The sequence below is a fragment of the Monodon monoceros genome, unplaced genomic scaffold (genome assembly GCF_005190385.1).
Source record: "Monodon monoceros isolate NGI ecotype Baffin Bay Population unplaced genomic scaffold, NGI_Narwhal_1 Super_Scaffold_10, whole genome shotgun sequence".
Classification (NCBI taxonomy): domain Eukaryota; kingdom Metazoa; phylum Chordata; class Mammalia; order Artiodactyla; family Monodontidae; genus Monodon; species Monodon monoceros.
In genome coordinates this window covers 18,499,084-18,525,927 of record NW_021703766.1, presented here as the reverse complement: position 1 = coordinate 18,525,927, position 26,844 = coordinate 18,499,084, and the positions used below count along the sequence as shown (strand labels likewise).

At 52.0% G+C, this 26,844-nt stretch overlaps 3 protein-coding genes and 1 pseudogene across 5 annotated transcripts in view; 1 reads left to right on the top strand and 3 right to left on the bottom strand.

Moving 5' to 3' along the window:
* The window catches only part of PSKH1 (protein serine kinase H1), a 34,659-nt gene extending 15,864 nt beyond the window's left edge, over positions 1-18,795 (top strand). The window contains exons 3-4 of one of the 2 annotated variants that reach the window (XM_029210509.1): positions 16,363-16,769; positions 17,681-18,795. In XM_029210509.1, the coding sequence (XP_029066342.1) occupies positions 16,363-16,680 (318 nt within the window). In that variant the 3' untranslated portion in view covers positions 16,681-16,769; positions 17,681-18,795. Of the gene's footprint in view, positions 1-16,362 lie in introns of both variants that reach the window. The other variant, XM_029210499.1, reaches the window with a different exon arrangement.
* Positions 6,256-6,710, bottom strand: LOC114888391 (annotated as a pseudogene).
* A 212-nt stretch (positions 18,796-19,007) lies between the features above and the next one.
* On the bottom strand, positions 19,008-21,156 carry CTRL (chymotrypsin like). Its single transcript, XM_029235588.1, is given in 10 exon segments — positions 19,008-19,296; positions 19,367-19,386; positions 19,389-19,437; positions 19,439-19,500; positions 19,586-19,617; positions 19,619-19,764; positions 19,930-20,011; positions 20,133-20,212; positions 20,304-20,407; positions 21,054-21,156. Coding segments are annotated over 10 exon segments (966 nt in total). The 3' UTR covers position 19,008.
* Positions 21,157-23,028: 1,872 nt separating this feature from the next.
* Positions 23,029-25,681, bottom strand: PSMB10 (proteasome subunit beta 10). 2 transcript variants are annotated; one of them, XM_029240209.1, is made up of 8 exons: positions 25,407-25,677; positions 25,085-25,172; positions 24,900-24,997; positions 24,650-24,790; positions 24,258-24,373; positions 24,094-24,152; positions 23,313-23,464; positions 23,029-23,197 (listed from the first exon to the last, which is right to left on the bottom strand). In XM_029240209.1, exons 1-8 carry the CDS (start codon positions 25,460-25,462, stop codon positions 23,086-23,088), a joined length of 822 nt encoding a protein of 273 aa, XP_029096042.1. In that variant the 5' UTR covers positions 25,463-25,677; the 3' UTR covers positions 23,029-23,085. The 2 variants fall into 2 exon arrangements, with proteins under 2 accessions (XP_029096042.1, XP_029096039.1); XM_029240206.1 differs by having other exon boundaries at positions 24,650-24,997; positions 25,407-25,681.
* Between the last annotated feature and the right edge of the window lie 1,163 nt (positions 25,682-26,844).

The following is a 26,844-nucleotide window of genomic DNA, read 5'->3' as shown; positions in this document are numbered from 1 at the left end:
TCTGAAGCTGAAAACATCAGTTCCCAGTCCCAGATTCAAATCCCTGGCCAGCACTGATGGCACCTGTCTGTTACCAGGAGCTTGGCAGACCCCGAGAGGAGATTCCACCACCATCTGCAGAGAGCTCTGGATTGGGAGGAGTTTGTCTGGGGTATTTCCTGGGTAAGGATGCCTTATCATTAGATCAGGCTCTCTGAGCTGGAGACCAGGCATCTTTCTCTTTTGCTTGTAATTGCCTACCCGTAAGTGCACTGGGGATGATGCAGAGAGACATGAAGGCCTGTTCCCCATCCCCATGAAACTTGAGATTGCCCGGGAGAAAGGACTAGGAATAGGAAATGGCCACAGAACGAACCCCTGTTGGCAGGCACATGCCAGCACAGGCCTGGGCAGTCTGGAACATGGGCCATGGGGCGCAGGTCAGGTGGTGGATTGGCCCCCCTTCTTAGGACTGGGCCCTGCCCCCATCCTCACCCAACCATCTGTCTTCTACTGTGTGATGGTCATTTGCCCTTATGAAGGCATTCTGAGTAAGCAAGGCCCTGTCTGAGAGCCTCAGGGAGGTGTTTCCATCTAGCTTCTTGTGCAAATAAGGGACTGCCCACTTTGAACTCAGCAAGGTTTGGAGGTGTGCATTCCTCACCTGACAGTAAGTCCCATGGCACTTGGTGCCTTTCTAATAGGCACCCTGCCCCCTTATAGTGGTTTCTCATGTATACCACACTGTCTGGTGTGCTTGTTTCCCAGGGGCTCTATCCATGCAGCTCTCTTTCAGGCTCAGTAGTTTCTGTGGACTTGAATAGAGGACTTCCTTCAGGAGGTGGGCTTTGAGGAGGAGGAAGCTCAGAGAAGGGGATGTTGCTCACTGTGCTCCAGAATAAACAGGAGATTGTTTGGGAATAACAGCAGAGGTTGATGAGGCTGGGCCAGGCCTGGTGTTTGTTGCTGGGAGCTCTGTAGTGCCAGGGATTATTTGGAGATTCCAAGCATTAGGTGGGAGGGAGCCCTCTGACAGTGAAGGGGAAATGTAACAGGAAGTGTTGTGGGAGACTAGCTGGAGGGAAACTAACTGGGGGCTGTTGGAATAATCCCAGTTTGGAATGGGGGAGCCTGGTGTCCTGGGGATGTTTGGGTCAGATCAAGGATTCTAGCGAGTGGGCTCAAAATAGTACATGTGAGCCATAGTTTAGAAAGAGAAGGAGTTGGGGGGCAGAGCCTTCCTGCAGCCCTGCAGGAGGAGCATCATCTCACGAGGCATATTGAGAAAAGACCCCAAGCTGCCCTCTGCCCCGGAAAGTACGTAGAGTCCTGCTTTGACATCCCCACCTGGGACCCAGCAGTGGAGGGATGCACACAAGTGGGGCCTCCTTCAGCACCTGCCCCACAATGCTGACACTCTAGACACACTAGCCCCCAGCCCTGGCCCCACGCTCCACCCCATTCCCTACACACCATGGGCCCGAGATGTTTGCTCCTTTCACTCCTCACACTATGCTTTTGCTCAGGATTTTCCCTCTATTCCCAATGTCAGCCTAAGAAATTTGACTGGCTCTCAATCATCCAATTCAAAGATTGCTTCCATTAAGAATCATGTCAACCATTGCCATTGTGTAGCCTACTGAGTACCAGGCACAGGTCTGAGGGTTCTACACCGAGCATGTCTAATCTCTACAATAATCTTGTCAGTGGATATAATCCCCTCATTTTATAGATTAGTAAACTGAGGCTAGTGAGGTTAAGTAGCTTGTCCAGGGTCTCACAGAGGGTGGCAGGCTTGGGATTTGAATCCAGGCCATCTTGGCTTCAGAGTTCTTGGCCTTCCCATGCCTACAGTCTACTTTCCCTGACACATACGCCTCAGCGTGTTGCTGGAGTCTTTGTTTCAGCACTTTCCCAGGCTGTCATCTGTGGACATCTTTTCCCTCCCCAGCCTGTAAGGTTCTTGAGGACAGCATGTGTATCAATACATATGCTCCCAATACTTTCTCCTGCTTCTCTTGAGGGAAGCACCAGTGGTTGCTGGTGAGGCCCTGGGCAAGGACCCAGAAGTGACTGTCAGGTAGACTAGGCTGCTCCTGCTGGCTGGGAGTGTTCTCTTCTGGGGCTGGGCCCCAGGAAGAAGTGGGGAGCCTGCTGGAGATGCACTTAGGGGGTTGTTGGCCAGACCTGCTTATAAGCAAATGTAGGAATCTTGGAAGAGGAGAGAGTTCTGGAAAGGAAAGCCTGTGACAGGTGATTTTGAGAGGAGAAATCTGAATTTTTATCCAGTGACTGGAGGTGCTGGAGTGGCGAGGGCCAAGCTAGGGTCATGTTGGAAGTGATCGGGAGATACATGTTGGCCAGATGTGAGGAAGGCCTGTGTGAGTGTGAGAGCAGTTTGAAGACACAGAGAGTCACCTTGAAAGAGGGAGCTTCCTGTCATGGGAGGCCTGGAGCAGCTGCTTCTAAAGGAGTGACACAGAAGGTGAGTCACCATCTGTAGACCATACTAGAGGACTGTTATGGTCCCGCCAACTTGGAGATTCTGTGATTCACCTGACATGAAATGCGACGTTGTGGGCCTAACGTTATTGCTTTTGTCAAGAGTTCTATTCCTAGAGGCAGGATGGATGAAGAGGCTCTTGTGGGAATGATGACAGAGTGATGCCATCAGCAGCTTTGCTGTCTGCCACGTTTAGCAACTTTTAATTGTCACCCTCCTCTGCTTGGGCAGTCTCTGAGCTGTGGGCGAGCCCAGGTGACTGCGCCAGGAACAGGTGGGCTTGGGCAAAGGTTCTCACAGAGCCTTGTTCAGGAGAGTTGGTGCTGCCAGGCGGAGGACAGAATCCTGGTGGGAGACGAAGCTCACCTGCAGGACCGATCTGCCACTTCCCGGGGGATTGTGTTGGTGGGAGGTGGCTTTCCAGGGGTAGGTCTCTGGGCTGCAGGCTGACCATCCATCAACTTGGGCCAAGGGGCACTTGCTCAGGGGCTGTGAGTTACACCATGTGGTAGTTCTGATAGCCCTGCAGTAGGATGAGTGTCCAGAGCCAGAGCTGACATCTACATTCCCATCCCAGCTGTTTGCCACTTCCAAAAGTGACTCTGACACTGGCCATTCTACCCTGGGATGTTGAGAGTAAAATGAAGTGCAGGGCATGTGGTGTGTTCTGGTGCTCTCCACGTGAAGGGCGCCTGCGCCTGTGGGGGCTGCTCATGCAACCTGCTTCATATGCTCTGACGGAGCGGCCAGGTGAGCAGGGATAAGACCTTGCCCCAGAGCCATGGGGTGGACTGCACGGAGGACGTGGGAGAGCTGGAGACTGGACGTGTGTGGGCAGCAGAGCGGAATGCAAGGAGGCAGGTGGTGTATTTCTGGACTCGTGCTTGGATTCTGCTGGATGCCTTTAATTGCCTCGTGTTCCCATGGCCAGTGTGGATAGGGGCTCATGTGCCACCTCTGGGCCACTGCTTGGCTCCCTGGAGCCCCATCCTCTTGGCATCCCTCTGCTGTTGTTGCCCTGGTTACACACTCACCTCCTGTGGTGGCAGAAACTTGCCCATCTCCCCACATTGTTGCATTTAGCATTTTTGCCAAAACACCTTGCTCCGACCACCCACAGCATCTCGTTATCCCAAGGTCCTTTCATTACTGCTGTTTCCCACCGCCCTGCTGAGGTCTCCTCCAACAAAGGGGTATATTGTGTGTTGCGTTCAGAGCAGCTTCTGGTGCCCTATCCATCCCCTCCCTCTCCTGCTCTTCCCATTGTCTGCCTCAATAGCTCTGCCCTTTCACAGGCCCTGTTGCTTCTAGGCCCTTGAGTTCCTCTGGGACCTGCTGGGGCTCTTGTTTCTCCCACATTCTGACCTCTTTAAATCTGCTTATGACCTCCCACACTCATCCCCTGCCTGCCCCCACTGAGGTGGTTAAAGGTGACCTGATCCAACCACACCCCCCGGCCGTGCCTCTCCAGACTCTCCTTCCTCGTAGGTTTCTCTGTCTCCCAGTGCGAGTGTGGTGCCCAGACCTGAGCTTTGCTGCAGCATGGCCCGGCCAGCCTGGAGCAGGAGACTGAGTCACCTTCGTCTCTTCACTCATCCTGCCAACCCATGTAGACCTAGTGCCTGCCCTGAGCCGAGTCCTTTGTACCCAGGGTTCCAGGGACACAAGCCTCTGGGGACAGAGGCCACAGTAGGGGTGACATGCTGACAGCCACCAGGGATCCAAACTGCCTCAGAAATTAGAATGGGAAGAAGTTAAAAAAAAAAAAAAAAAAAAAAAGCCAGGTTAGGCCCTGGAAATCACCTCACTTCAGCAGAACCCTTGAGTGGAGATAGAAGAGACCATTATGTAGCTAGCTCTGAAATCCAGAACCTTCTAGGGCTGTTCCAGGACATTGTTTTTTTGTTCTTGGGTTTTTTTTTAATTTAATTTTGTTTATTTTTTATACCATAGGTTCTTATTAGTTATCTGTTTTATACATATTAGTGTATATATGTCAATCCCAATCTCCCAATTCATCCCACCACCACCAACCCCCCGCCACTTTCCCCCGTTGGTGTACGTACATTTGTTCTCTACATCTCTGTCTCTGTTTCTGCCCTGCAAACCGGTTCATCTGTACCATTTTTCTAGCTTCCACATATATGCGTTAATATACGATATTTGTTTTTCTCTTTCTGACTTGCTTCACTCTGTGTGACAGTCTGTAGATCCATCTGCGTCTCTACAAATGACCCAATTTCGTTCCTTTTACGGCTGAATATTCCATTGTATCTGTGTACCACATCTTCTTTATCCATTTGTCTGTCGATGGGCATTTAGGTTGCTTCCATGGCCTGGCTATTGTAAATAGTGCTGCAGTGAACATTGGGGTGCATGTGTCTTTTTGAAGACAGGGTATATGCCCAGTAGTGGGATTGCTGGGTCATATGGTAATTCTATTTTTAGTTTTTTAAGGAACCTCCATACTGTTCTCCATAGTGGCCGTATCAATTTACATTCCCACCAACAGTGCAAGAGGGTTCCGATTTCTCCACACCCTCTCCAGCATTTGTTGTTTGTAGATTTTCTGATGATGCCCATTCTGACTGGTGTGAGGTGATACCTCATTGTAGTTTTGATTTGCATTTCTCTAATAATTAGTGATGTTGAGCAGCTTTTCATGTGCTTCTTGGCCATCTGTATGTCTTCTTTGGAGAAATGTCTATTTAGGTCTTCTGCCCATTTTTTGATTGGGTTGTTTGTTTTTTAAATATTGAGTTTAATCCTTTGTCTGTTTCTCATTTGCAAATATTTTCTGCCATTCTGAGTGTTGTCTTTTTGTCTTTTCTCAACTTTAAAAAAAAAATTTCATTTATCTTTGGCTGTGTTGGGTCTTCATTGCTGCACGCGGGCTTTCTCTAACTGTGGTGAGCGGGGGCTTCTCATTGCGGTGGCTTCTCTTGTTGCGGAGCATGGACTCTAGGCATGCGGGCTTCAGTTGTTGTGGCACGCAGGCTGTAGAGCGCAGGCTCAGTAGTTGTGGCACACGGGCTTAGTTGCTCCGTGGCATGTGGATCTTCCCGGACCAGAGCTCGAACCCGTGTCCCCTGCATTGGCAGGTGGATTCTTAACCGCTGCGCCACCAAGGAAGCCCTGTCTTTTCATCTTGATTGTAGTTTCCTTTGCTTTGCAAAAGCTTTTAAGTTTCATTAGGTTCCATTTGTTTGTTTTTATTTGTGGGAGGTGGATCAAAAAAGATCTTGCTGTGATTTATGTCAAAGAGTGTTCTTCCTATGTTTTCCTCTAAGGGTTTTATAGTGTCTGGTCTTACATTTAGGTCTCTAATCCATTTTGAGTTTATTTTGTGTATGATGTTAGGGAGTGTTCTAATTTCATTCTTTTACATGTAGCTGTCCAGTTCTCCCAGCACCACTTATTGTAAAAGACTGCCTTTTCTCCATTGTATATCCTTGCCTCCTTTGTCATAGATTAGTTGACCATAGGTGCGTGGGTTTATCTCTGGGCTTTCAATCCTGTTCCATTGATCTATATTTCTGTTTTTGTGCCAGTACCATATTGTCTTCTTTACTGTAGCTTTGTAGTATAGTCTGAAGTCAGGGAGTCTGATTCCTCCAGCTCCGTTTTTTTCCCTTAAGACTCCTTTGGCTATTTGGGGCCTTTTGTGTCTCCATACAAATTTTAAGATATTTTGTTCTAGTTCTGTAAAAAATGCCACTGGTAATTTGATAGGGATTGCACTGAATCTGTAGATTGCTTTGGGTAGTGTAGTCTTTTTTTTTTTGAGGAACAAGAGCCCAGTTTTTTTATTTGATCATTTCTTGCATTTGAAGTACTCCTCGATGATATCCTTGGCCTGAGACTCTTTGCCATAGTCCTTAACCACCACACAGCTGCAGCCAACCACTTTACGGGGTTTTCCCTCTCTGTCAGTTTTACAGAGGCCTACCCATTCCCCTAGTTTCTTGTTGTCATCAACCTTAATCAGGTTGATTTGGTGCTCAGCACAAAGGGCCTCCACCAACTTGACATACATAGGCTCATCACAGTTGGACGCAAGAACACAGAGATGGGCTTGGCGCTTGTCTAAGGCTTTGGCAGCTTCGCAAATTCCACGTGCTAGGCCATCGTGGATGAGGGCGGTCTTAAGCACCTCTTGCAGAGCAGTATTAACGTCCATTACACCTCCAGCAGCAATGCCTTCCTTGGCCATGGCGGTGAGTTACGGGTGGAGCCGAATCTTGAGTGCACCTGTGCCTGCGCCTCTGCCTCCGCCTGGCTCCGCGGCAGCAGGGCAGTATAGTCATCTTCACAATATTGATTCTTCCAATCCAAGAACATAGTATATCTCTCTATCTGTTTGTGTCATCTTTGATTTCTTTCATCAGTGTCTTATAGTTTTCTGAGTACAGGTCTTTTACCTCCTTAGGTAGGTTTATTACTAGGTATTTTATTCTTTTTGTTGCAATGGTGAATGGGAGTGTTTCCTTAATTTCTCTTTCTGATCTTTCGTTGTTAGTGTATAGGAATGCAAGAGATTTCTGTGCATTAATTTTGTATCCTGCAACTTTACCAAATTCATTGATTAGCTCTAGTAGTTTTCTGGTGGCATCTTTAGGATTCTCTATGTATAGTATCATGTCATCTGCAAACAGTGACAATTTTACTTCTTTTCCAATTTCTATTTCTTTTATTTCTTTTTCTTGTCTGGTTGCTGAGGCTAGGATTTCCAAAACTATGTTGAATAATAGTGGCGAGAGTGGACATCCTTGTCTTGTTCTGGATCTTAGAGGAAGTGCTTTCAGTCTTTCACCATTGAGAATGATGTTTGCTGTGGGTTTGTCATATATGGCCTTTATTATGTTGAGGTAGGTGCCCTCTATGCCCACTTTCTGGAGAGTTTTTATCATAATTTGTTGAATTTTGTCAAAAGCTTTTTCTGCATCTATTGAGATGATCATATGGTTTTTATCCTTCAATTTGTTAATATGGTGTATCACATTGATTGATTTGCATATATTGAAGAATCCTTGCATCCCTGGGATAAATCCCACTTGATCATGGTGTTTGATCCTTTTAATGTGTTGTTTGATTCTGTTTGTTAGTATACTGTTGAGGATTTTTGCATCTATATTCATCAGTGATACTGGTCTGTAATTTTCTTCTTATGTAGTACCTTTGTCTGGTTTTGGTATCAGGGTGATGGTGGCCTCATAGAATAAGTTTGGGAGTGTTCCTTCCTCTGCAATTTTTTGGAAGAGTTTGAGAAGGATGGGTGTTAGCTCTTTTCTAAATGTTTGATAGAATTCACCTGTGAAGCAATCTGATCCTAGCCTTTTGTTTGTTGGAAGATTTTTCCTCACAGTTTCAGTTTCACTACTTGTGATTGGTCTGTTCATATTTTCTATTTCTTTCTGGTTCAGTCTTGGAAGGTTATACCTTTCTAAGAATTTGTCCATTTCTTCCAGGTTATCCATTTTATTGGCATAGAGTTGCTTCTAGTAGTCTCTTAGGATGCTTTGTATTTCTGCAGTGTCTGTTGTAACTTCTCCTTTTTCATTTCTAATTTTATTGATTTGAGTCCTCTCCCTCTTTTTCTTGATGAATCTGGCTAAAGGTTTATCAATTTTGTTTATCTTTTCAAAGAACCAGCTTTTAGTTTTATTGATCTTTGCTCTTGTTTTCTTTGTTTCTATTTCATTTATTTCTGCTCTGATCTTTATGATTTCTTTCCTTCTGCTAACTTTGGATTTTGTTTGTTCTTTTTTCTCTAGTTCCTTTAGGTGTAAGGTTAGATTGTTTATTTGAGATTTTTCTTGTTTCTTGAGGTAGGCTTGTATTGCTATAAACTTCCCTCTTAGAACTGCTTTTGCTGCATCCCATAGGTTTTGGATCGTAGTGTTCTCATTGTCATTTGTCTCTAGGTATTTTTTGATTTCCTCTTTGATTTCTTCAGTGATCTCTTGGTTATTTAGTAACGTATTGTTTAGCCTCCATGTGTTTGTGTTTTTTACGTTTTTTTCCCTGTAATTGATTTCTAATCTCCTAGTGTTTTGGTCGGAAAAGATGCTTGATATGATTTCCGTTTTCTTAAATTTACCAAGGCTTGATTTGTGACTCAAGATGTGATCTCTCCTGGAGCTTGTTCTGTGTGCACTTGAGAAGAAAGTGTAATCTGCTGTTTTGGATGGAATGTCCTATAAATATCAATTAAATCTATCTGGTCTGTTGTGTCATTTAAAGTTTGTGTTTCCTTATTAATTTTCTGTCTGGATGATCTGTCCATTGGTGTAAATGAGGTGTTAAAGTCCCCCACTATTATTGTGTTACTCTCGATTTCCTCTTTTAGAGCTGTTAGCAGTTGCCTTATGTATTGAGGTGCTCCTGTGTTGGGTACACATATGTTTATAATTGTTATATCCTCTTCTTGGATTGGTCCCTTGATCATTATATAGTGTCCTTCCTTGTCTCTTGTAACATCCTTTATTTTAAAGTCTGTTTTATCTGATATGAGTATTGCTACTCCAGCTTTCTTTTGATTTCCATTTGCATGGAATATCTTTTTCCATCCCCTCACTTTCAGTCTGTATGTGTCCCTAGGTCTGAAGTGGGTCTCTTGCAGACAGCGTATAGATGGGTCTTGTTTTTGTATCCATTCAGCAAGCCTGTGTCTTTTAGTTGGAGCATTTAATCCATTCATGTTTAAGGTAATTATTGATATGTATGTTCCTATTACCATTTTCTTAATTGTTATGGGTTTGTTTTTGTAGGTCCTTTTCTCCTCTTGTGTTTCCCACTTAGAGAAGTTCCTTTAGCATTTGTTGTAGAGCTGGTTTTGTGGTGCTGAATTCTCTTAGCTTTTGCTTGTCTGTAGAGCTTTTGATTTCTCCATCGAATCTGAATGAGATCCTTGCCGGGTAATCTTTTTTTTTTTTTTTTAGCATCTTTATTGGTGTATAATTGCTTTACAATGGTGTGTTAGTTTCTGCTTTATAACAAAGTGAATCAGCTGTACGTATACATATATCCCCATATCCCCTCCCTCTTGCGTCTCCCTCCCACCCTCCTTATCCCATCCCTCTAGGTGGCTGCAAAGCACAGAGCTGATCTCCCTGTGCCAGGCAGCTGCTTCCCACTAGCTACCTGTTTTACATTTGATAGTGTATATATGTCAGTGCTACTCTCTGACTTCGTCCCACCTTACCCTTCCCCGCTCCGTGTCCTCAAGTCCATTCTCTACGTCTGTGTCTTTATTTCTGTACTGCCCCTGGGTTCATCAGAACAATTTTTTTTTAGATTCCATATATATGTGTTAGCATACGGTATTTGTTTTTCTCTTTTTGACTTAACTTCACTCTGTGTGACAGACTCTAGGTCCATCCACCTCACTACAAATAACTCAATTTCGTATCTTTTTATGGCTGAGTAATATTCCATTGTATATATGTGCAACATCTTCTTTATCCATTCATCTGTCAGTGGACACTTAGGTTGCTTCCATGACCTGGCTACTGTAAATAGTGCTGCAGTGAACATTGGGGTGCATGTCTCTCTTTGAATTATGGTTTTCTCAGGGTATATGCCCAGTAGTGGGATTGCTGGGTCATATGGTAGTTCTGTTTTTAGTTTTTTAAGGAACCTCCATACTGTTCTCCATAGTGGCTGTATCAATTTACATTCCCACTAACAGTGCAAGAGGGTTCCCTTTTCTCCACACCCTCTCCAGCATTTGTAGATTTTCTGATGATGCCCATTCTGACTGGTGTGAGGTGATACCTCCTTGTAGTTTTGATTTGCATTTCTCTAATAATTTAAAATATTTTCTTGGCCGCACCGCACAGCATGTGGGATCTTAGACCAGGGATTGAACCCACACCCCCTGCATTGGAAGCACAGAGTCTTAACCACTGGACTGCCAGGGTAGTCCCCATCTCAAGTTTTAGAACACAGCTTTACCATCCTTTAAGTTGTCACGCCTTTTCTCATTTTATTTTTATCTTTGAGAGTCTCTGCCTCTTTTTTTTATATATATAAATTTATTTATTTATTTATATTTGGCTGCGTTGGGTCTTCGTTGCTGTGCGCGGTCTTTCTTTAGTTGTGTCGAGCAGGCGCTACTCTTTTTTTTTTTTTTTTTTTTTTTTTTAGGGTCTACTCTGCGGTGCGTGGGCTTCTCATTTCGGCGGCTTCTCTTGTTGCGGAGCATGGCCTTGAGGCGCGCAGTCTTCAGTAGTTGTGGCATGCGGGCTCTAGTGCGCAGGCTCAGTAGTTGTGGCTCGTGGGCTCTAGACCGCAGGCTCAGTAGTTGTGGTGCACAGGCTTAGTTGCTCCGCAGCATGTGGGATCTTCCCGGACCAGGGCTCGAACCCGTGTCCCCTGCATTGGCAGGCGAATTCTTAACCACTGCGCCACAGGGGAAGCTCCTCTGCCTCTGTTTAAACCTCTATTATCTTCCTCCTTTTTCTCCTGTCAGCCTCTCTCCCTCAACATCTTTCTTTTCTGCTGCTCAGGTCCCCCCACCCACAGCGTGGTCTCAGCGTGTTGGATACTGTCTGTTCTGGAAGTCCAGACACCAGGATGGTGAGTGTCTTGACCAGAGGAGGAGATGCTGGCTCTACAGCCCCACAGTGTCTAATTGTGCTGATTTTTTCAAAACACTTTTCCTCATGGTTAACATCAGAGTGTGCTGTTCTTATCACACTAATAGTTCTGGTCTCCTGAGTAAACCTGAAGCTCCATTTCCCAGAATATCCTCTGTGCCCTTCTCTCTGCTCTCATTCAGGCCCATGTCAGTACAGGAAGGAGGACTTTGAACATGGGAATGCTGTATCTGAAGACACATGTTGAGACAAAGTTGAGGGAAGAACTGAGTCATGGGAGCAAAGCCCAGGCTTCTTTCTCCCCCTTCTTCCCCTAGCATCTCTTTGCCTGGGCTTCCTTCTCTGCCAGGGAACCTTCCCCAGTGTCATCATGGGCTGGAAGAGAACCCATAAAGGTCAAGACATCAAGTCAGCTTAAACGTTAGATGCTCTACTTCTCTTCCTCACATGCAGCCAAGTGGGGAAAAAAGATGGGGAGCCATCTTCTTACAACCCAGGACTTTATAAACTGGAAGAGACTTAGAATTCATTGCATTCAGCTCCTTCATATTAAAAGTGAGGAGGCTGTGATTTCTCTATGGTCAGCCGAGACGGTAGACCTAGAACACAGGTCACTGGGCTTCCAGCCCAAAGAGACGCTAGGCCTTTTTCTCCCCTTACTTGAGAGCCGTCAGACCTGCTTACCAGAGGGAGTCTAGGGTATGCCCCGTGAGCTGGGTTTGCTGCTGGAAGGAAGCAGCTTCCTTCTCCCTCTGCAGCCTAGGCCTCGAGAGCTGGTTCCAGCCCTTGTTCCCTTAGCCCTGGGGCTCAAGGCAGGACCATGGAAGTAGCTTGGGTAACATTCTTGCCAGGCCCTTGTGACATTAGAGCTAGAGCAAGTGAATGAGACTGGGACGGGAGGAAGTGTGTCCTCTGAGCTGGAGTGGCAAACCCTTTCTGGTCTGGCGCCTCCCTCTGAAGGGAGAGTTGGATTCAGCTGCTGAGTGTCACCAGGAGTGACTGGTCTCACAGAAGCAGAGCGATGAGGAGGGTGAAGTTGGTTAGGAAGTACTCATGGGGGAGATCCTTCTTCTACCCTATTGGTTTCTCTGCTGTTACAGCATCAGGAGTAGGTATCTGAACTGCAAGGACTCTGGGGGTTACAGGGTAGGCAGAAGGGCGGCCAGCTCGATCGTCAGAAACAGGGTGGAGGTGATACCCTTCCTCCTACAGCCTCTTCTTGTCCTCCTCTTGGGGCAGGACCCCTCACCCACACAGCTCATGAAAGACTGACCTGTGGACAGGAGGGTGCGGGCTGTCACCCTGAGTATTGCACTGTCCTCTGCACACTCAGGTCTCACGGAGGCCTGAGTGTCTGGAGGCAAGGCCGACTGACATTTTGATATTCCCTTTCATGCCCCATGCTCTTTGCCAGCCCAGAAATGGGTGGAAGCCTCTAGGAGACTGGCCAGGTGGTACCTGGGGCCTGTCCCTTCTGCCACCCACCTGAGGCTTACATGTGTCCCTGATCTGGCCCCAAGTATACTGAGGCAAAAGTTCTCTCCTTTACCCACAGCTGGCAGTTAGAGCTGTGGAAACTGAAGAGCATGACAGTTTATCATTTTCCTTTTTCCTCATGCCCATTTTTCTTTTTCTTTCTTTTGGCTCCACCGTGCGGTATGTGGGATCTTAGTTCCCCGACCAGGGGTCAAACCCGTGCCCCCTGCAGTGGAAGAGTGGAATCCTAACCACTGGACTGCCAGGGAATTTCCCGTTTTTCTTTTCCTCACTTGGCTGCATATGAGGAACAGAATGTTACCTGGCCAGTCAGTCAGAGGCTGCCAGACATACTCATGTGGCTCCAGAGGCCTGAGCATGTTGGGGAAGCAGGTGGGTTGGTCTGCATGTGTTGATCGCTTTCTTTTTCTTTTTTTATTTGGTTGTGCTGGGTCTTAGTTGCGGCAGGTGGGCTCCTTATTTGCGGCTCATGGGCTCCTTAGTTGCAGCAGGCGGGCTGCTTAGTTGCAGCTCGAGGGTGCCTTAGTTGCTGCTTGAGGGCTCTTTAGTTGCATCTTGCCGGCTCCTTAGTTGTGGCTTGCTGGCTCCTTAGTTGCGGCACGTGGGCTCCTTAGTTGTGGCATGTGAACTCTTAGTTGTGGCATGCATGTGGGATCTAGTTTCCTGACCAGGGGTCGAACCCGGGCCCCTTGCATTGGGAGCACGGAGTGTAAACCACTGTGCCACCAGGGAGGTCCCGATCGCTTTTTCAGGAGGTGCTGAATTGGACTTGGTCAGAAGTGTGGCCATGGGTGAGTGTGGAAGGCCTTGCTTCTCCTTTGTGAGCCCTGTTGGAGACCTCCAAGGGGCCACTATTCTGGAGGTCAACATAAGCCCCTGCCCCACTGTCAGTGGGCTGGCTCGAGGACCACCTTCCCGTGTTTGTCCTGTTTGACTTCCCGCTCCAGGTCCCTCAGTGTGTGAGGGTTAGGCTGGGTGCCATTGCACAGCCCGGTTCTCATGTCAGGACAGCTCGAGTCACATTGTCTTAGGGGACCCACCTGCGCACAGTTCATCAAAGATGGGGAGAGCTGGGGCCTGCCAGAGAGGGTGGGCAGGCCCTCAGACTAATGAGCCCATCAGCATTCCTCACACTGCTGCCTGTACCAGGTAATTGGAGAGGCGAGCGCCTGGGGGAGGAGGAGGGGCAGATCAATCCGGCTCACTTTGGCGATCATGGCAACAAGCAGCAGGGGTTGACAGCTGGTGTGAGCCTGTGTCACTCTGGAGGTGGAGATGCTTAAGCCCACAGTGCGTGTCTAGTGGGAGGCCCATCTGGGACTGCACTGGACTGGTTTGGAGCTGCAGGGGGCCTTGGTTTGTTTGGCTGGGTATGGTTATGAAGTGGGGATGCCTCCGATCCATCCGTGTTCAGGTTCCTGACTTGTGAGTCCTGGTTCGCCACTTTTTATTCTGTCATTTGCAGAGGAGTTGCCTCTCTTCTGGCTTGACTGGACCAAGGGCCAGGGGCAGAATCCATGTCCCAGCCCTGTTTGGCTGGCCTGGGCTGGCAGCTGTGTCTTGGAGCTGTCCCACCAACGGGCTAGGCTGAGCTGCAGTGTGTTCCCCAGTGATTTCTCCTTTTCTTGGAGACCATAAAAGCCGCAGTGCAGCACAAGCACAGGTATTCCCATGACCTGTTCCAGCTCTAGGTTTGCTTTGTCCATCAGTGGCCCCATTATGCCTGCGTCTCTCCATTTCTCAAATGAGTGACAGGGGCCACAGTGTGTCTGTGGTCCAGATTGGCTGGCCCCTCACAATGGCTCTTTGTGTTCAGGTGGCAGCAGCAAGCCATGGGGCTTTTTTGAACTGAGAGCCCACAGCTACTGTGGCAACTGTCTAGTCCAGTCACCCTGCATGTCAGCCTCAGTATCAGAGCCCTGAGTTACACAGGCCTGCAGGGAAATGTGGACCAGGCTGCCTGTGTGGGAGGGCTGTTGCTCCTTGCTCTCCCTTACTGCTCTTAGACAGCACGGGATTTATGGGCCCTAACTGCCCTCCTCCTGGAGGCCAGTCGCTTGCCAGGAATCACTGGGAGCTGGCCCATTGGTGAGGAGGACCCTGTTAGGTGGCTGTTTAGAAATCTGGGCTTTCTGTGACTTTCTTCCAGTTCAGCTCAGTAAAAGTTGAGATTTGCCTTCCAAAGGGCAAGTAAGGATAACAACTACAAGTAGCTCCACCCCTTCTTCAGGACTCCAGATGAGTCTTTTCCTTGTTTCCTACCCCACCCCACCCACTGCCTCCCGGTACATTGACATCAGTGGGGAAAGGCATGAGGGAAGAGTTGGGGGTCAAGGAAGCCTGACTGGGGGTAGTGATAACTGTGTTAGTGTGTCTGCTGAGTGGGCATGCAGCTACTCCAAATGTGGGCTCTCAGACTTTCCGGAGCCCCTTGGAGAGTGTGTTCAGGGGCTCCTCAAGGTGAAGGGCACCACGGGGTAGAACAGTTAGACCTCTCACCAGACAGGAAGGAGGGTGATAGGACACCTGGCATCCCAGCCGAACCACCTGGAGCAGGCTCAGCAGAAGTCCTAGCCACCCACCCTTTGGAGAGTGTCAGAGCCCGTGCCAGAGTGCTCCCAAGAGATGCAGGGACTCGGAGAAGTGCTGCATCTGCCCTCCTTCAGCAGAGTAAGTCAAGGGCCCGGGCATCTGAGCCCCACATCCTGGAAGCAGCTGCAGGAGAGGGCACCCATCAGGTGCCATGCATGGGTTGTTTACTCTCTGAGCCTCTGTCTTCTGAGTGCCTCCTGTATGCCCGGCACCAGGCACTGGTGAATAGCTAAGCATGGTCAAATGGGAACAATAAACTTGAAATTACTCGAATAGTTGCTTAGCACTGGTGGCTAAGAGAGGCAGTGTGAGCAAGTGTCCTTTAACCTGAGAACCTGAGGATTCAGCCAGGTGAAGACCATTTGTGCAGGCTGAGGCCCTGAGACAGACGGCTGTTTGGTGTGTGGCTGAGATGAGGCAGCCGTGGGTGCATGTAGCAGAGCAGGCTTTGTGCTGAGGAAAGAATGTACTAAAACGAGGCTGGCACAGGGTACTGCCAGGAGCCCCTGTGTGGCTTAGAGAGGTCATGCAGACATGAGAAGCACCCCTGAGAAGGGTCCTAATCCCTGCTGGGCTCCCAGGATCCCCCTGCCATCCCAGCAGATGGAGAAATCTAGTTGCCTTGAATTGTTTCCTTTTTTCCTCATGGCTGAGAGGCTGAGGCTGAGGCTGATGCAGAGAATGCAGTGATTATTTTGGCCACTTTTTCAGTTGGAAGGGAGGGCAGACCCTGTTTCTAAGGACTAGGAAGTGGCTCAGTATGGGCATCCAGTGATGGGAGCTTAAGTCCGGCTCAAGATATGGTGGAAGGTTTGGGTCGTTCTCATTAAATCGCCCTGAGTTATGGTGGTCCTGGTGTAGGTTGGGTGGTCTTGACGGGGGCCACCTCCTTGAACCAGGCTTTGAGTCCAGGGCACCTTTGAAGTTTGCTCCTCAGGGAGGGGGTGGATCCTTCTCCTCCTATCACACTCCTTGTCACTCAGAGAGCAGCCTCTGCTCAGTGGCCTGGGTCAGCACTGGGTGGGAAGGGGAGGCCCGGAATGCTCTACGTGAGAGGAGCTGGGCAGTTCCTCTCTCTAGGGGGAGAGTGCAGGGCTACTGGACAGGTCTGAGTGCTGTGTAGGTGACATCATCGGGATGTTCAGGGCAATGTTGAGTGTGCTCGCTCTAATGCTTGTCCTTGGCTTCTAGCCCTGGCCCAGTGTGTCCAACCTGGCCAAGGACTTCATTGACCGCCTGCTGACGGTGGACCCCGGCGCCCGTATGACGGCACTGCAGGCCCTGAGGCATCCGTGGGTGGTGAGCATGGCAGCCTCTTCGTCTATGAAGAATCTGCACCGCTCCATCTCCCAGAACCTCCTCAAACGCGCCTCCTCGCGCTGCCAGAGCACCAAATCTGCCCAGTCCACGCGTTCCAGCCGCTCTACACGATCCAACAAGTCTCGCCGAGTGCGGGAGCGAGAGCTGCGGGAGCTCAACCTGCGCTACCAGCAGCAGTACAATGGCTGAGCTGCCAGGCTGGGGTGCTGACATGGCATGGCCCCAGCCTGGCCACACATTGCTGTGCCATCTGGGCCCACCGCCCTCTCTAGAGATAGGTCTGTATGGTCAGTGGTAGGTGAATGGCCCCAGCCCCTTCTCTGTGCCTTCAGCAGTCCCCATCTTCACCCTGGGCCTGAGTCTGGTGCGACAGAGTGGAGGGAGCCCTGGGGCATACGAGCCCCCTGAACGGGGAGCCTGGTCTGGCACTAATGCTCCTTTTGCTGGACAACTGCTCTGGTACATATTGGGGGAAGGGCAGGACCTGGCCTTCAGTCTCCTCACCTCTTGGCTCTTCCCTAGACCAAAGGAGCATGCAGTGCCAGGTAGAGGGTGTCCTGTGGTCCCAGGACTCTTTGGGACAGTTACTTCTGGAATCCCCCCTTTCCTCTACCAAGCCTTCCTGTCTGCCCTCCCCCTGCCCCACATTCCATGGCATCCTGATCCTCATGATTATGCTCCAGTGAGAGGCCCAGGTAGGCCCACAGCTTGTGCCTCGGCTGGACTCTCAGCCCCAGGCTAAGTCTAAACAGCCTCCCACCTCCCAGCCAAGATCTGTCTTCCTTCATGGTGCCCCTGGGGACCCCTCCCGGCCCCAGGACTTGCCAGGATCTCTGGTGGTAGGACCGTGGAATGGTCCTTGGCCCTCTGGACTGTGTGGCCATGTTGGTAGCAGGCTTGCTCCAGGCTTCAGCCTCTCTTTGACTATGAGAGTTCCTGCCCACCAGCCTACTGCACTCAGTGCCTTCTTTACAGAGCCTACTATCACCTCCCTCTCCCCCTTGGATGCCCATTCTATTCCCCAGGTGCCTCCTTCCCAACTGTGCGGGGTTAAAAGGAGCCCCACTGCTGCTACCTGGGGGATGGGGGCACCTGGGCCAAAGCAAAGGGCAGGGGCTTCCGAGGGAGAGCTCCATCAGGATTCCAGTGTCAGCCTGGGTTCCACCCTTGGTGTTGCCTCTCCCTTCAGGTGCTGCTGTTCCCTCCTCTGCAGCTGCATGAAGGAGCCATCTAGTGTCTGGCATGAGTATGGGCGGCCGAGGAATGAGCACCATGCTCTCCCTTTATCCTCCAAGAGGAAGTCGGAAGGAAGGAGCTGCTGCATTGAGGGAGGGTCCCCGGGGTGCTCAACCCTATCCCCTTCTGCTGAGCTTCTGCGCAGCTCCCCCTGGAACTTAGCCATACTGTGTGACCTGCCTCTGAACCCTGAGTGCCTGGGGCACTGACCTTCTCACGGTGGCCTTGCTCAGTCCAGCCTGTCCCTGCTTCTTTTCACAGCATTACCCTTCCATTCTGGGCCCCGCTGAATCTCCGTCTGGAGGGAGCCCCTGCGAGAGGTGGGTGGAATTGGGTGGCTGCTTTCCCAGAGGTCTGAGCCAGACCATACCGCGTCAGTCATGGTGCCTCCCCACCACCACAGACGGGGCTGGAACCCAAGCCCTGTCCCTCCACAGCTGCTTTCAGTGGGTGGGAAGGAGCCAGGGCCCAGCTTTAGCCTTAGCTGGACTGCAGGTCCCCTGCCAGCAGGGAGGGTTTGGCTCTTAGTTCCTCCCAGTGGGTTCCCTTGGGCTAGGCCCTCCTCTTTTTGCATGTGCCACCTCCAGTGGGAAACCAAGCCAAAAGAGACCACTCTGGGCCAAGTCATTCGTGCCTTGTACACCCCCTCCTCCTGTCTCCAGTTCTCCTAGCACAAGGCAGTGGAAAGCCCAAGCCCCATGGCCTCAGAATTCCCCCTACTTCCCCCAGTGCCTCTGGGGATTTATTTCTTTTGGCCAGGATGGGCGTGGTCCTGAAGGTAAGACGGAGGGAGTTTGGAGACTTGGGCCTTTATGCCATGGACTGTGGATGGAGAATGTGCAGTTATTTATTTTGTGTACTCAAGTTTGTAAATGTATCCTTTGTACTCAATAAACAGGCTGCCTTCCCCAGGGAAAGCTGCCCATTCATTCCTACAGCCCAGTCTCTTGCTGTGGACAAGAGGTTGCCCAGGAGGCGGTGGGGAGGTGGGAAGAGCCCAGCCTGGTCACGGCTAGTCTAGGAGGATCCTAACTCCTCAACACCTGCCGTGCCAGAAGACAAACTCCGCTTGGGGAGTGGGGCCCCCAAGAGCCTCTCTCTTTTTTTTTTTTTTTTTTTTTGGCGGTACACAGGCCTCTCACTGTTGTGGCCTCTCCCGTTGCGGAGCACAGGCTCTGGATGTGCAGCGGCCATGGCTCACGGGCCCAGCAGCTCTGAGGAATGTGGGATCTTCCCGGACCGGGGCACGAACCTGTGTCCCCTGCATCGGCAGGCGGACTCTCAACCACTGTGCCACCAGGGAAGCCCTAGCCTCTGCTTTTCCCTGAACCAGGAAGACAGACAGGCATACACAAGAGGACAGAGCCTGGGGTCTTTATTGGACTGAGATGGGGAGAGGGCCTGTGGTGGGCTTGGTTGTAGGCTATGATTGATCCAGGTACTGAACTTGCTAACCTGAGTGTACGTGGCAGGCGCGCGCATGTTGCAGTTATTGGCGCCCCAGGAGACAATACCAGTGAGCACCCACATGTCCCCCTTCTGGCAGACAAGCGGGCCTCCACATTCACCCTGATGGAAGGAGAGGGGAGAAGTCAGTGTGGAGGGTGGGAGTGCCACAGGACAGGGTGCCAGTGCTCACCTGGCACGAGGAGGCCCCGAGGCCCCTGCACAGATCATAGAATTGGTGATGCGTGAGCCCCAGTATTGCTGGCCACTGACTCACGGTGACCAGGGGCAGAATCACCTGCTGCAGGCGTGCAGGAGTCACACTGCCTGTGGGCCGGGAGTGGGTGGTTAGGTCCCAGATGACTTGTCCCCGCCCTGCCCTCCCACCCAGAGTTTTGGCCCAAATTCCTACCCGCACTGCTGAGGCGGCCGCAGCCAGTGGTGACACGTGAGGCCTTCAGGCAGCACCTCATTTGAGGAAGCCAGGCAAACTGGTGAGATGTGTGTTGTGTACTGGGCTGGGGAGGCGAGCTTTAGTAGCATCAGATCGTTGTTCATGGTGGTGGGGTTCCAGAAAGGGTGCGTGATGGCCTGCGGAGCCAGGAAGGGGCCATGCAGGATGGGGATGGGCACAGGCCCCCAGTGTGATGGGTGCTGAGGGGACTAGGCCAGAGCATGCTCCGAATTCCTCACCCCCAGAGCCCACACACCTACACTGCCCACTCTTCCTTCCCCATCTGCAGCCCAGGCACTGACCCGCAAGATGGACAGAACCTGCAAAGGCTCAGCGCTGGATGATAGGTCATACTCGCCCAGGATGACAAAGTGGCAGCCAGGGCTGCAGTGAGAGTGGGGTTGGGCAGCCACAAGGAGGGCAGAGTGACAAGAGAGGGGCCTCCAGGGCAAGGGGGTGGGGGGGTGGGGGCTGGGGGCGGTGCAGGTAGAAGGGAAGCACTCACACAACATTGCAGTGGGCAGCAGTGACCACCCAGGACTGACTGATGAGGGAACCACTGCAGAAGTGGAAGCTGTTGCTGTCCTGGGGTCAGGGGTCAGAAGTGGGCGTGGGCCCAGGCTACACCCAGGCATGAAACACCTGAAACCCTGCCCCACCCCCAGGGTGCATGTACCTGCAAGGACACCTGCCAGGGCCACGAGCCCAGGACTGCATTCTCCCCATTGACAATCCTCTGGCTGAAGCTCAGCACCGGTCTGATGGCAGGAACGCCACAACCTGACCATTGGGCTGGTGAGGACCTGCTTCCCACATCCCAGCACACACCTCCTCTCCTCCTCCTGGGTGCTCCCAGGCTGTGCCCCCCAAGAGGGGTCCAAATCAAGAGGGCTCATCACTACCCCTTCTCACCCTGAGCACCTCTGGGCCTCTGTAGCTATCTCAGTTGCCCCCATCCAACCAGTTCCCAAGTTCTGTTCATTCTTCCTCATCTCTCTCCAACCTACGCCCCACCACTCCCCAACTCCACCCCACCCCTGATCCCAGGCCATTTTTCTCCCTGTCCCCAGGAATATTCCTGTCTCCTTCCTAGCCTCTTCACTCCCTCCAGACCTCAACGGTCCATACCCCACATGCAGCCAGAAGGCTCTTCCTAAACTACACGTCCAACCTTTGCTTCTCAGCTTCCTAAACCCTCCCCGGCTCTTGGGCCCAGCCCAAGCTCCTGTCCCATTTGTGAGACTGGCCCCTGACCCCCTCTTGCCCAGCCTTGCCACATCCTTTCTCCTTTGCCCACTCTGTCCACCTGCTTCCCTTCTAGCCAGCCTGGCCCCTGCCCTGAGCCCCTGAGCAGGAAGCCTGGGCTACTGCTGGGAGCTGGGTTGCCCTAAGGCTGTTCAGTCAGGGCTGGGCCAGGCCCACTTACCCAAGGAGGAGCCAAGGAGGACCAGGGTAAGGATGAGGCTGAGCAGCAACACTGTGGCAGGCGTGAGGTTGAGAACTGGGCCTGGCTTTATGGTTCTCTTCATCCTTGAGCCAAAGTCCCAGGACTGAGGCCAGGCAGCTGTGGAGGTTCAGCTCCCTGCCATTATTCCTCCTTGCTCTAGGCAGGAGGAGGGTCTCTTTGGGTCAAGGTCCTCCACTCAGGCCTTGACTTATCAGACAGAGCCCAGGTGTGAGGCTCTCACCTCCTCCACCTCCCAAAGCCTGGCCCCTGACTGGATCCCTGAACCACCTCACATCCCAAATGTTGAGCACCAGGTACCGAGGACTTGTGGTTAGACTTAACGGTAACCACCTGGTGGCTGGGATCAGGGAAGTCTCCCAGGGCTATCAGGAGCACCAAACTCACAGAAGCCTGCTCAGCACCCAGGGGTGTTCCTGACTGGTAGAGGGAATGTCCACCTGCACCGGCTCTGCTGTGGAAGGGCCAGGGCCAGGACGGGGGTGCTGGCGGGTTGCAAATCCTAACATATCACCTCAGTGATTCCTCTTCAACTTGGAATGGGTGTCACGGTTTGCTCAGGGAGATGCTGACTCTCCCGCCACATGGTGTGTTTGGACCCAAACCTTCATCTGTCTGGCTCCAAAGCCCACACTGTTCGTGATGAGATGATACACCTAGGAGGGGCCTTGTGCACAGGAGGGCAAGGTATGAGCCCTTGGTGACTGGCCGATCCTAGATGGAGATCAGGGGTGGAAGAATGACAGCCATCAAATCTCTGACAGCCTCCAGGCCTTGGGGCTCCCATGGACAAGCCCCTGGTATCTACAGTCCATTCACTGTAGAGCCCCAAGGTGAGCCTGAACCGAGGGAGAGAAGACACCCCGTGTGCAAAGTTGCAACAGGTAAGTTGGCTTGCCTCCTTCTAGGGGTGTGAGGGCTTTGGCTGATTCCAGAACACATCAGTCAAAAAAATGAGTTAATTGCTGACTAGAGGGAAGGATAGATAGATACATGGTAAAGCAAATATAACAAAATACTAATTGTAAAGTCTGCAGTGGGTATATAGGTGTTCAACTTTTTTCCAGATTTTATGTTTTAAAATTTTCATAATAAAATACTGAGGGAAAAAGCATAATCAGGGACCCAGGGATGTCCAGCCTGGAGTAGACCCTCCCCAGGGGTTGGGCAGACTCTCTCTAACAGTTCCAAAGCTCCAGGGGAGCTCAGCCATTCTCTCCCAAGGCAGGATGCTCCCACTAGCACCCTGCACCTGGGCTGACACTCAGTGAGTGCTCAGCAAAAGTCTGCTGGATAAATGTGTCATATTATCTCTCCCCACATGAGCCCTGTGATCCCTGGCACCCAGAAAACTTGGAGTCAATCCCCTTAGTCACAGCCCAACACGTGCAAACAGAAGCTCAGCATCATGTTAGCACCTCAGGTATGCCTGGTCATCAGAGGGGTTTCACAGATAAAGCCATTGTAGGGGTGAGGAGTGCGCTTGTGAGAACTTGCCCTTGGAATAAGGGAGCAGCTCCTCCACCAGCATTTTAGCCATCAGTGGGGATGGGGGGGGGGTCTGACTGAGAGCTGTGGGCTGTGTCCTTGGCCACTGATGAGCCAGGTAAAGGCTCTATGTGGGGGCGACACATAGGGCCTTTGGGTTGTACAACAGCCCTCAGTGGACTAGAGGGCAAGAGCAAGGCATGGGAGTGGTAGGGGGAGCCTCTGTAGTGTGGAGAGTCAGGAGGGGGGCTTTCTACTTTGAGCCTGTGATACTTGCCAGGGCTGGGGTTCTGGAGGGGTAGATGCCTAAGGTGATGGGTGAAGTGCACCCCTTAGGCTAGGCACTGAAGCCATGGGAGGAAGTGGCCCTGCAGGGATACCTTAGGCACAGAGCCCCGCTGGCTGCTTGTCCCCCTCCACCCAAGAAGGACACAGCCATCTGTCTAGGTATTTGTGTTTTCTGGGTTTATTCCTCCTTGTTCCAAGCTCTAAGCCTCAGCCTACTTCACTCCACATCCATGGCCTGCACAGTTTCCTCCAGCAGCTCCAGGGTCAGCGGCATCACTGTCTCTGACAGGACAGCTGTGGTCCCAGGGGCAAAGCGGTACTGTCTGGACCTGGGAAGGAGAAAGGATGACCTCATCAAGTGGCCCATCTTCTCTTTGCAGCCCCCTATTTCCCTTACTACCACCCCATCCTCCCCTGTGATTCCCCCATCTCCTATGCTCCTACCTCTCTATAGGCTCTGTGGGAGAGCTCAGTGTTCGCAGCAGCTTGGCGCTGGTCCCAGTGATCACACATGCATCCACACTGCCCCCAGAGCCCAAGTCACCCAGGATCCCTGCAGTGATGGCTTCCACCAGCAGCTCCCGCGCTGCCTCCAGCTGTAAAGATGTGTGTGTGTGTGAGTCCTGATGGACCCTTCAGTATCACCCTCAGGCTACAGCCTGGAGACTGTTAATCTTGAAGGCTGGACTATTTACCATTTGCTCACACCCAAACTCCTCTCTCTCCCTACACCCCCATCTCCACCCCAGGCTCCTCTACCCTGGTTTCAGTATCCCTCTTTCCAGAGACCCCAATGTTCCCACTGCCCCCATCTTCACAAACTTCTCTGAGTCACACTTGTGGCTCTGCTTCCAGTGGGCTATTCACCCGCCCACAATCCCTGGCTCACTGCCTTTTTCTTTCTGGGCCATAAGCACCTATAAAGTGATATATGCCTTCTGCTTCCATCCACCCTAAACAAAATCCAGACTCGACCCCACCTGCTGTTCCCTTCTCCCTCAACACCAAATGGCCCTGAGTTTTGACTTCTGGGACAGTCCAAGCTTTAGCACTGTTGGAATAGCACTTCACCCTCACTCCACTGGCTCCTCAGTCTCCACTCAGTCGTCACCTCCGAGAAGCCTAGCTCTAGAGTAGGCCAGGGTACCTCTGCGTTTCCCCAGCTCCCGGGTGTGCACTTCCCACCAATGCACGCATAGTGGGGGCGGGGGGAGATGTCGCTCACCGTCATGTTCAGCTGGAACCGGTCCTCCAGCACTGCCAGGGCCGCATCCTGGCCGGAGCCTGCAGGCAGGAAGGGCATCGGAGGTCAGCCGCGGCCTCCCAGTCGCGGGATAAACGTTGAGGTCCCACGGGCGGGGTTCGCGGGAAGGGGGCGGAAGCGCTCACCCTGGGCCGTGAAGGGCAGACGGCTGTAGGAGCCGTGGGGGTGCACGCAGTAGAGCTGCGGTCCGGTGAAGTCTACGCCGCCCACAATCAGCGAGGCGCCCACGTAGCCCCGGTACCTTTTCGCGGAGTGGGTGCGGTCAGTCGAACGCACAGGAATCTAGGTCCCGCCCCTCCTCGATACCGCCCCTGCACCCGAGCCCCGCCCCTTCCCGTGGTCTGGCGCCCCGTGACCAACAGCGTTCCTTCCTGCCACTCTCTTGGCTCCTCTTAGGCCATCCTCTTCCGGTCTCTCGGACCTCGAGGCCCCGCCCTTCCTCCTGTCAAGCCTCCTCTCAGCCCTGCCCTCCCCGCAGCTGCCCCTCCCCAGGATCATTTTAGCCCCGCCCCAGCACCGGAAGAGCGTCTGGCGCAAAGCGCGGGTGACCGTGGCCACGCGGGGCTCGCGGCCTGTGGACAGCGCGTGTAGCTCCATGTTAGACGCCGCCATCCGCGTGGTCATCTCTGCGTCCGCGGCTACTCCAGCCCCACAGCAGCTGAAGGCGAAGGGAGGGTTCGTGTGGGCGGGACTATGGATGTTCTGGGACCCGGGATGGGAACGAGGGATCGGTTCTTGAGGGGGGAACTGGGCGGGGGAATGCTCACTAGATTTTAGGGGCGATGAAGTGGATCTTTTCGCAGCTCTGGTACGCCACGATCGAATCGTTAGTGGCCCGCGTATCCGCGCCCAGGATGACCCCGTCCTGGGGGGGGGAGGACCCATTGGTTCAGTGCCCACCTCCCATTCCCGGCCGCTCCTCTGAGTGTTACAATCCCAACGCCCTACTCACTCGGAACACAAGGCCTGCGATGGTGGTTCCGGTCTTGCGTGCATGAGGGACACGGAGCCCCGGGAGGGAGCGTTCCAAGGCTGCGTTTCTGGAAACGGAGGGGAGAAACCCAGGTTTCAGTTCTTCTGGGACCGTCATCACATCCCCTAACTCCGTCCCGGTTACCCTCACCTTTCGGGTAAGCCTGGGAACCCAAATCGTTCCACACACGTACCTTCCCCCACCCTCGCCCCCAGGAATTTTAAAGACCCTGGGGCTCCCACTCCCGGAAGCCCCCACTGAGGGCGTAGGCAGCTGGGGAACCAACCATCCCCCCACTCACCTCTCGCAGTTTTCGAAGGAGAAGCCCTTTTGGGGTTCTAGCGCTGTCTTCTGCATCTCCGGGTGGGCAGGGGGTCAGAGGAGTGGGATCAACACGGAGGAAGGCCGAAGCCTTGACCTCTCTCGGGCTGCACTACTGAGCTTCCTCCTTTCGCTTTCACCTTCCCTCAGAGCATGCCAGCCCCTCTTTTCTGCATCTTCTCTTTCACTTTCACCTTCAGCTCTGGTCCTAGGCAGCTTGGGAAGGGGGAGATGCCTCTTGCCTGGCTCTCCATGCTGCTTCTGGGCCCTCTGTCTGAACAGAGGGACAGATCCCTCCTCTCTGGCCACTGTCCAGCCTGAGCCCCGAGCTCTGCCTACCCTGACCCCAACTCTAACCTCAGGTCCCAATGTCCTGAGGCTGTCACATTGACCAGGTCTCTGTTATTGTTAGTGGCCTTCCAACAGCATCAATCATGGCTGCCATTTGTCATTCTCCCAACTCCTGCCTCTCTTTTGCTACCTTTGCCTTCTTCCTAAAACCTCAAACACGGAGGCTCAGTACTCGGCCAAGGTGATGCTGATCCTTCCGTCTTCCATGTCTCGGATGCTGTCTTCCCTCTCTCAAGAGGGGCACCGTAGGTGTCCATCTGGTGGCTCGTAGGCATGCTGGGCTCTACCCATGGCTAAGCCTTATTTCACATCCCAAATGACCCTTTATCCACTTCTTTCTCCTACTTACTGCTTGTTTCAGCTAGCATCCTCTCCCCTGGACGCTGCACTGGCCTCTCTGGTTTCCCCACACTTCCTGCCCCTCACCCCCCACCCCCAGGCTACACTCTGCCCTGCAGAGAGGGGGCTCTTTTCTAGACTGGAGATCTGGTCACACTCTTTCCCTGGTTAAACCCTGTATCAGCTGCATGCTGCTCTTAGGTTGAAACCAGTCTTTACAGTTACCCTTCTCATTCCATCTGATCTCAGCACAGGCACCACCTCCTCTGGGAAGCCTTCCCTGACCCATAAGAATCACCACCTTGTTCCTCCCTAAACTTTTCTCTCAGATCACTTAGCTCCATTAATTAAATCTTCAATATTGAAATGACCTATTTAGTGGCTGTCACTCTCCTAGATGCTAAACTCTTGTGCTTCTGTCACCCACCTAGCACTCAAAAGTCTGTCTAGAGGTGGGGTCTCACCTGCCCTTTTGGGAGCTAGGAGGGGCAGCTCAGATCTTCTCCATCCTGTACCCTAGGCTCCACGTACCCCCATTCTACAGCTGTGTGTGCAGCTCCCTCCAGTCCCCATGCCCAGAGCAAAGGCAGGCACAGAGAGGCTGCTTAAATAGCTCAACCAGAAGAGTGGGAAGCTGTATATCTCAAGGTGCCCAATTCAATCCCAGGCTCTAGCAAAGCTGTTCTTGCCATGTGCTCCACAAAGCACCAGGTCTGCAGATGAATGAG

Coding starts and splice junctions, on each gene's coding strand:
- PSMB10 (XM_029240206.1), bottom strand. CDS start 25,128: ATGCACGCAAGACCGGAACCACCATCGCAGGCCTTGTGTTCCGA. Junction 24,998..25,084: donor TCGCAGGCCTTGTGTTCCGA/GTGAGTAGGGCG, acceptor TCCCCCCCCCAG/GACGGGGTCATCCTGGGCGC. Junction 24,374..24,649: donor TTGCGCCAGACGCTCTTCCG/GTGCTGGGGCGG, acceptor CTCCGCGAAAAG/GTACCGGGGCTACGTGGGCG.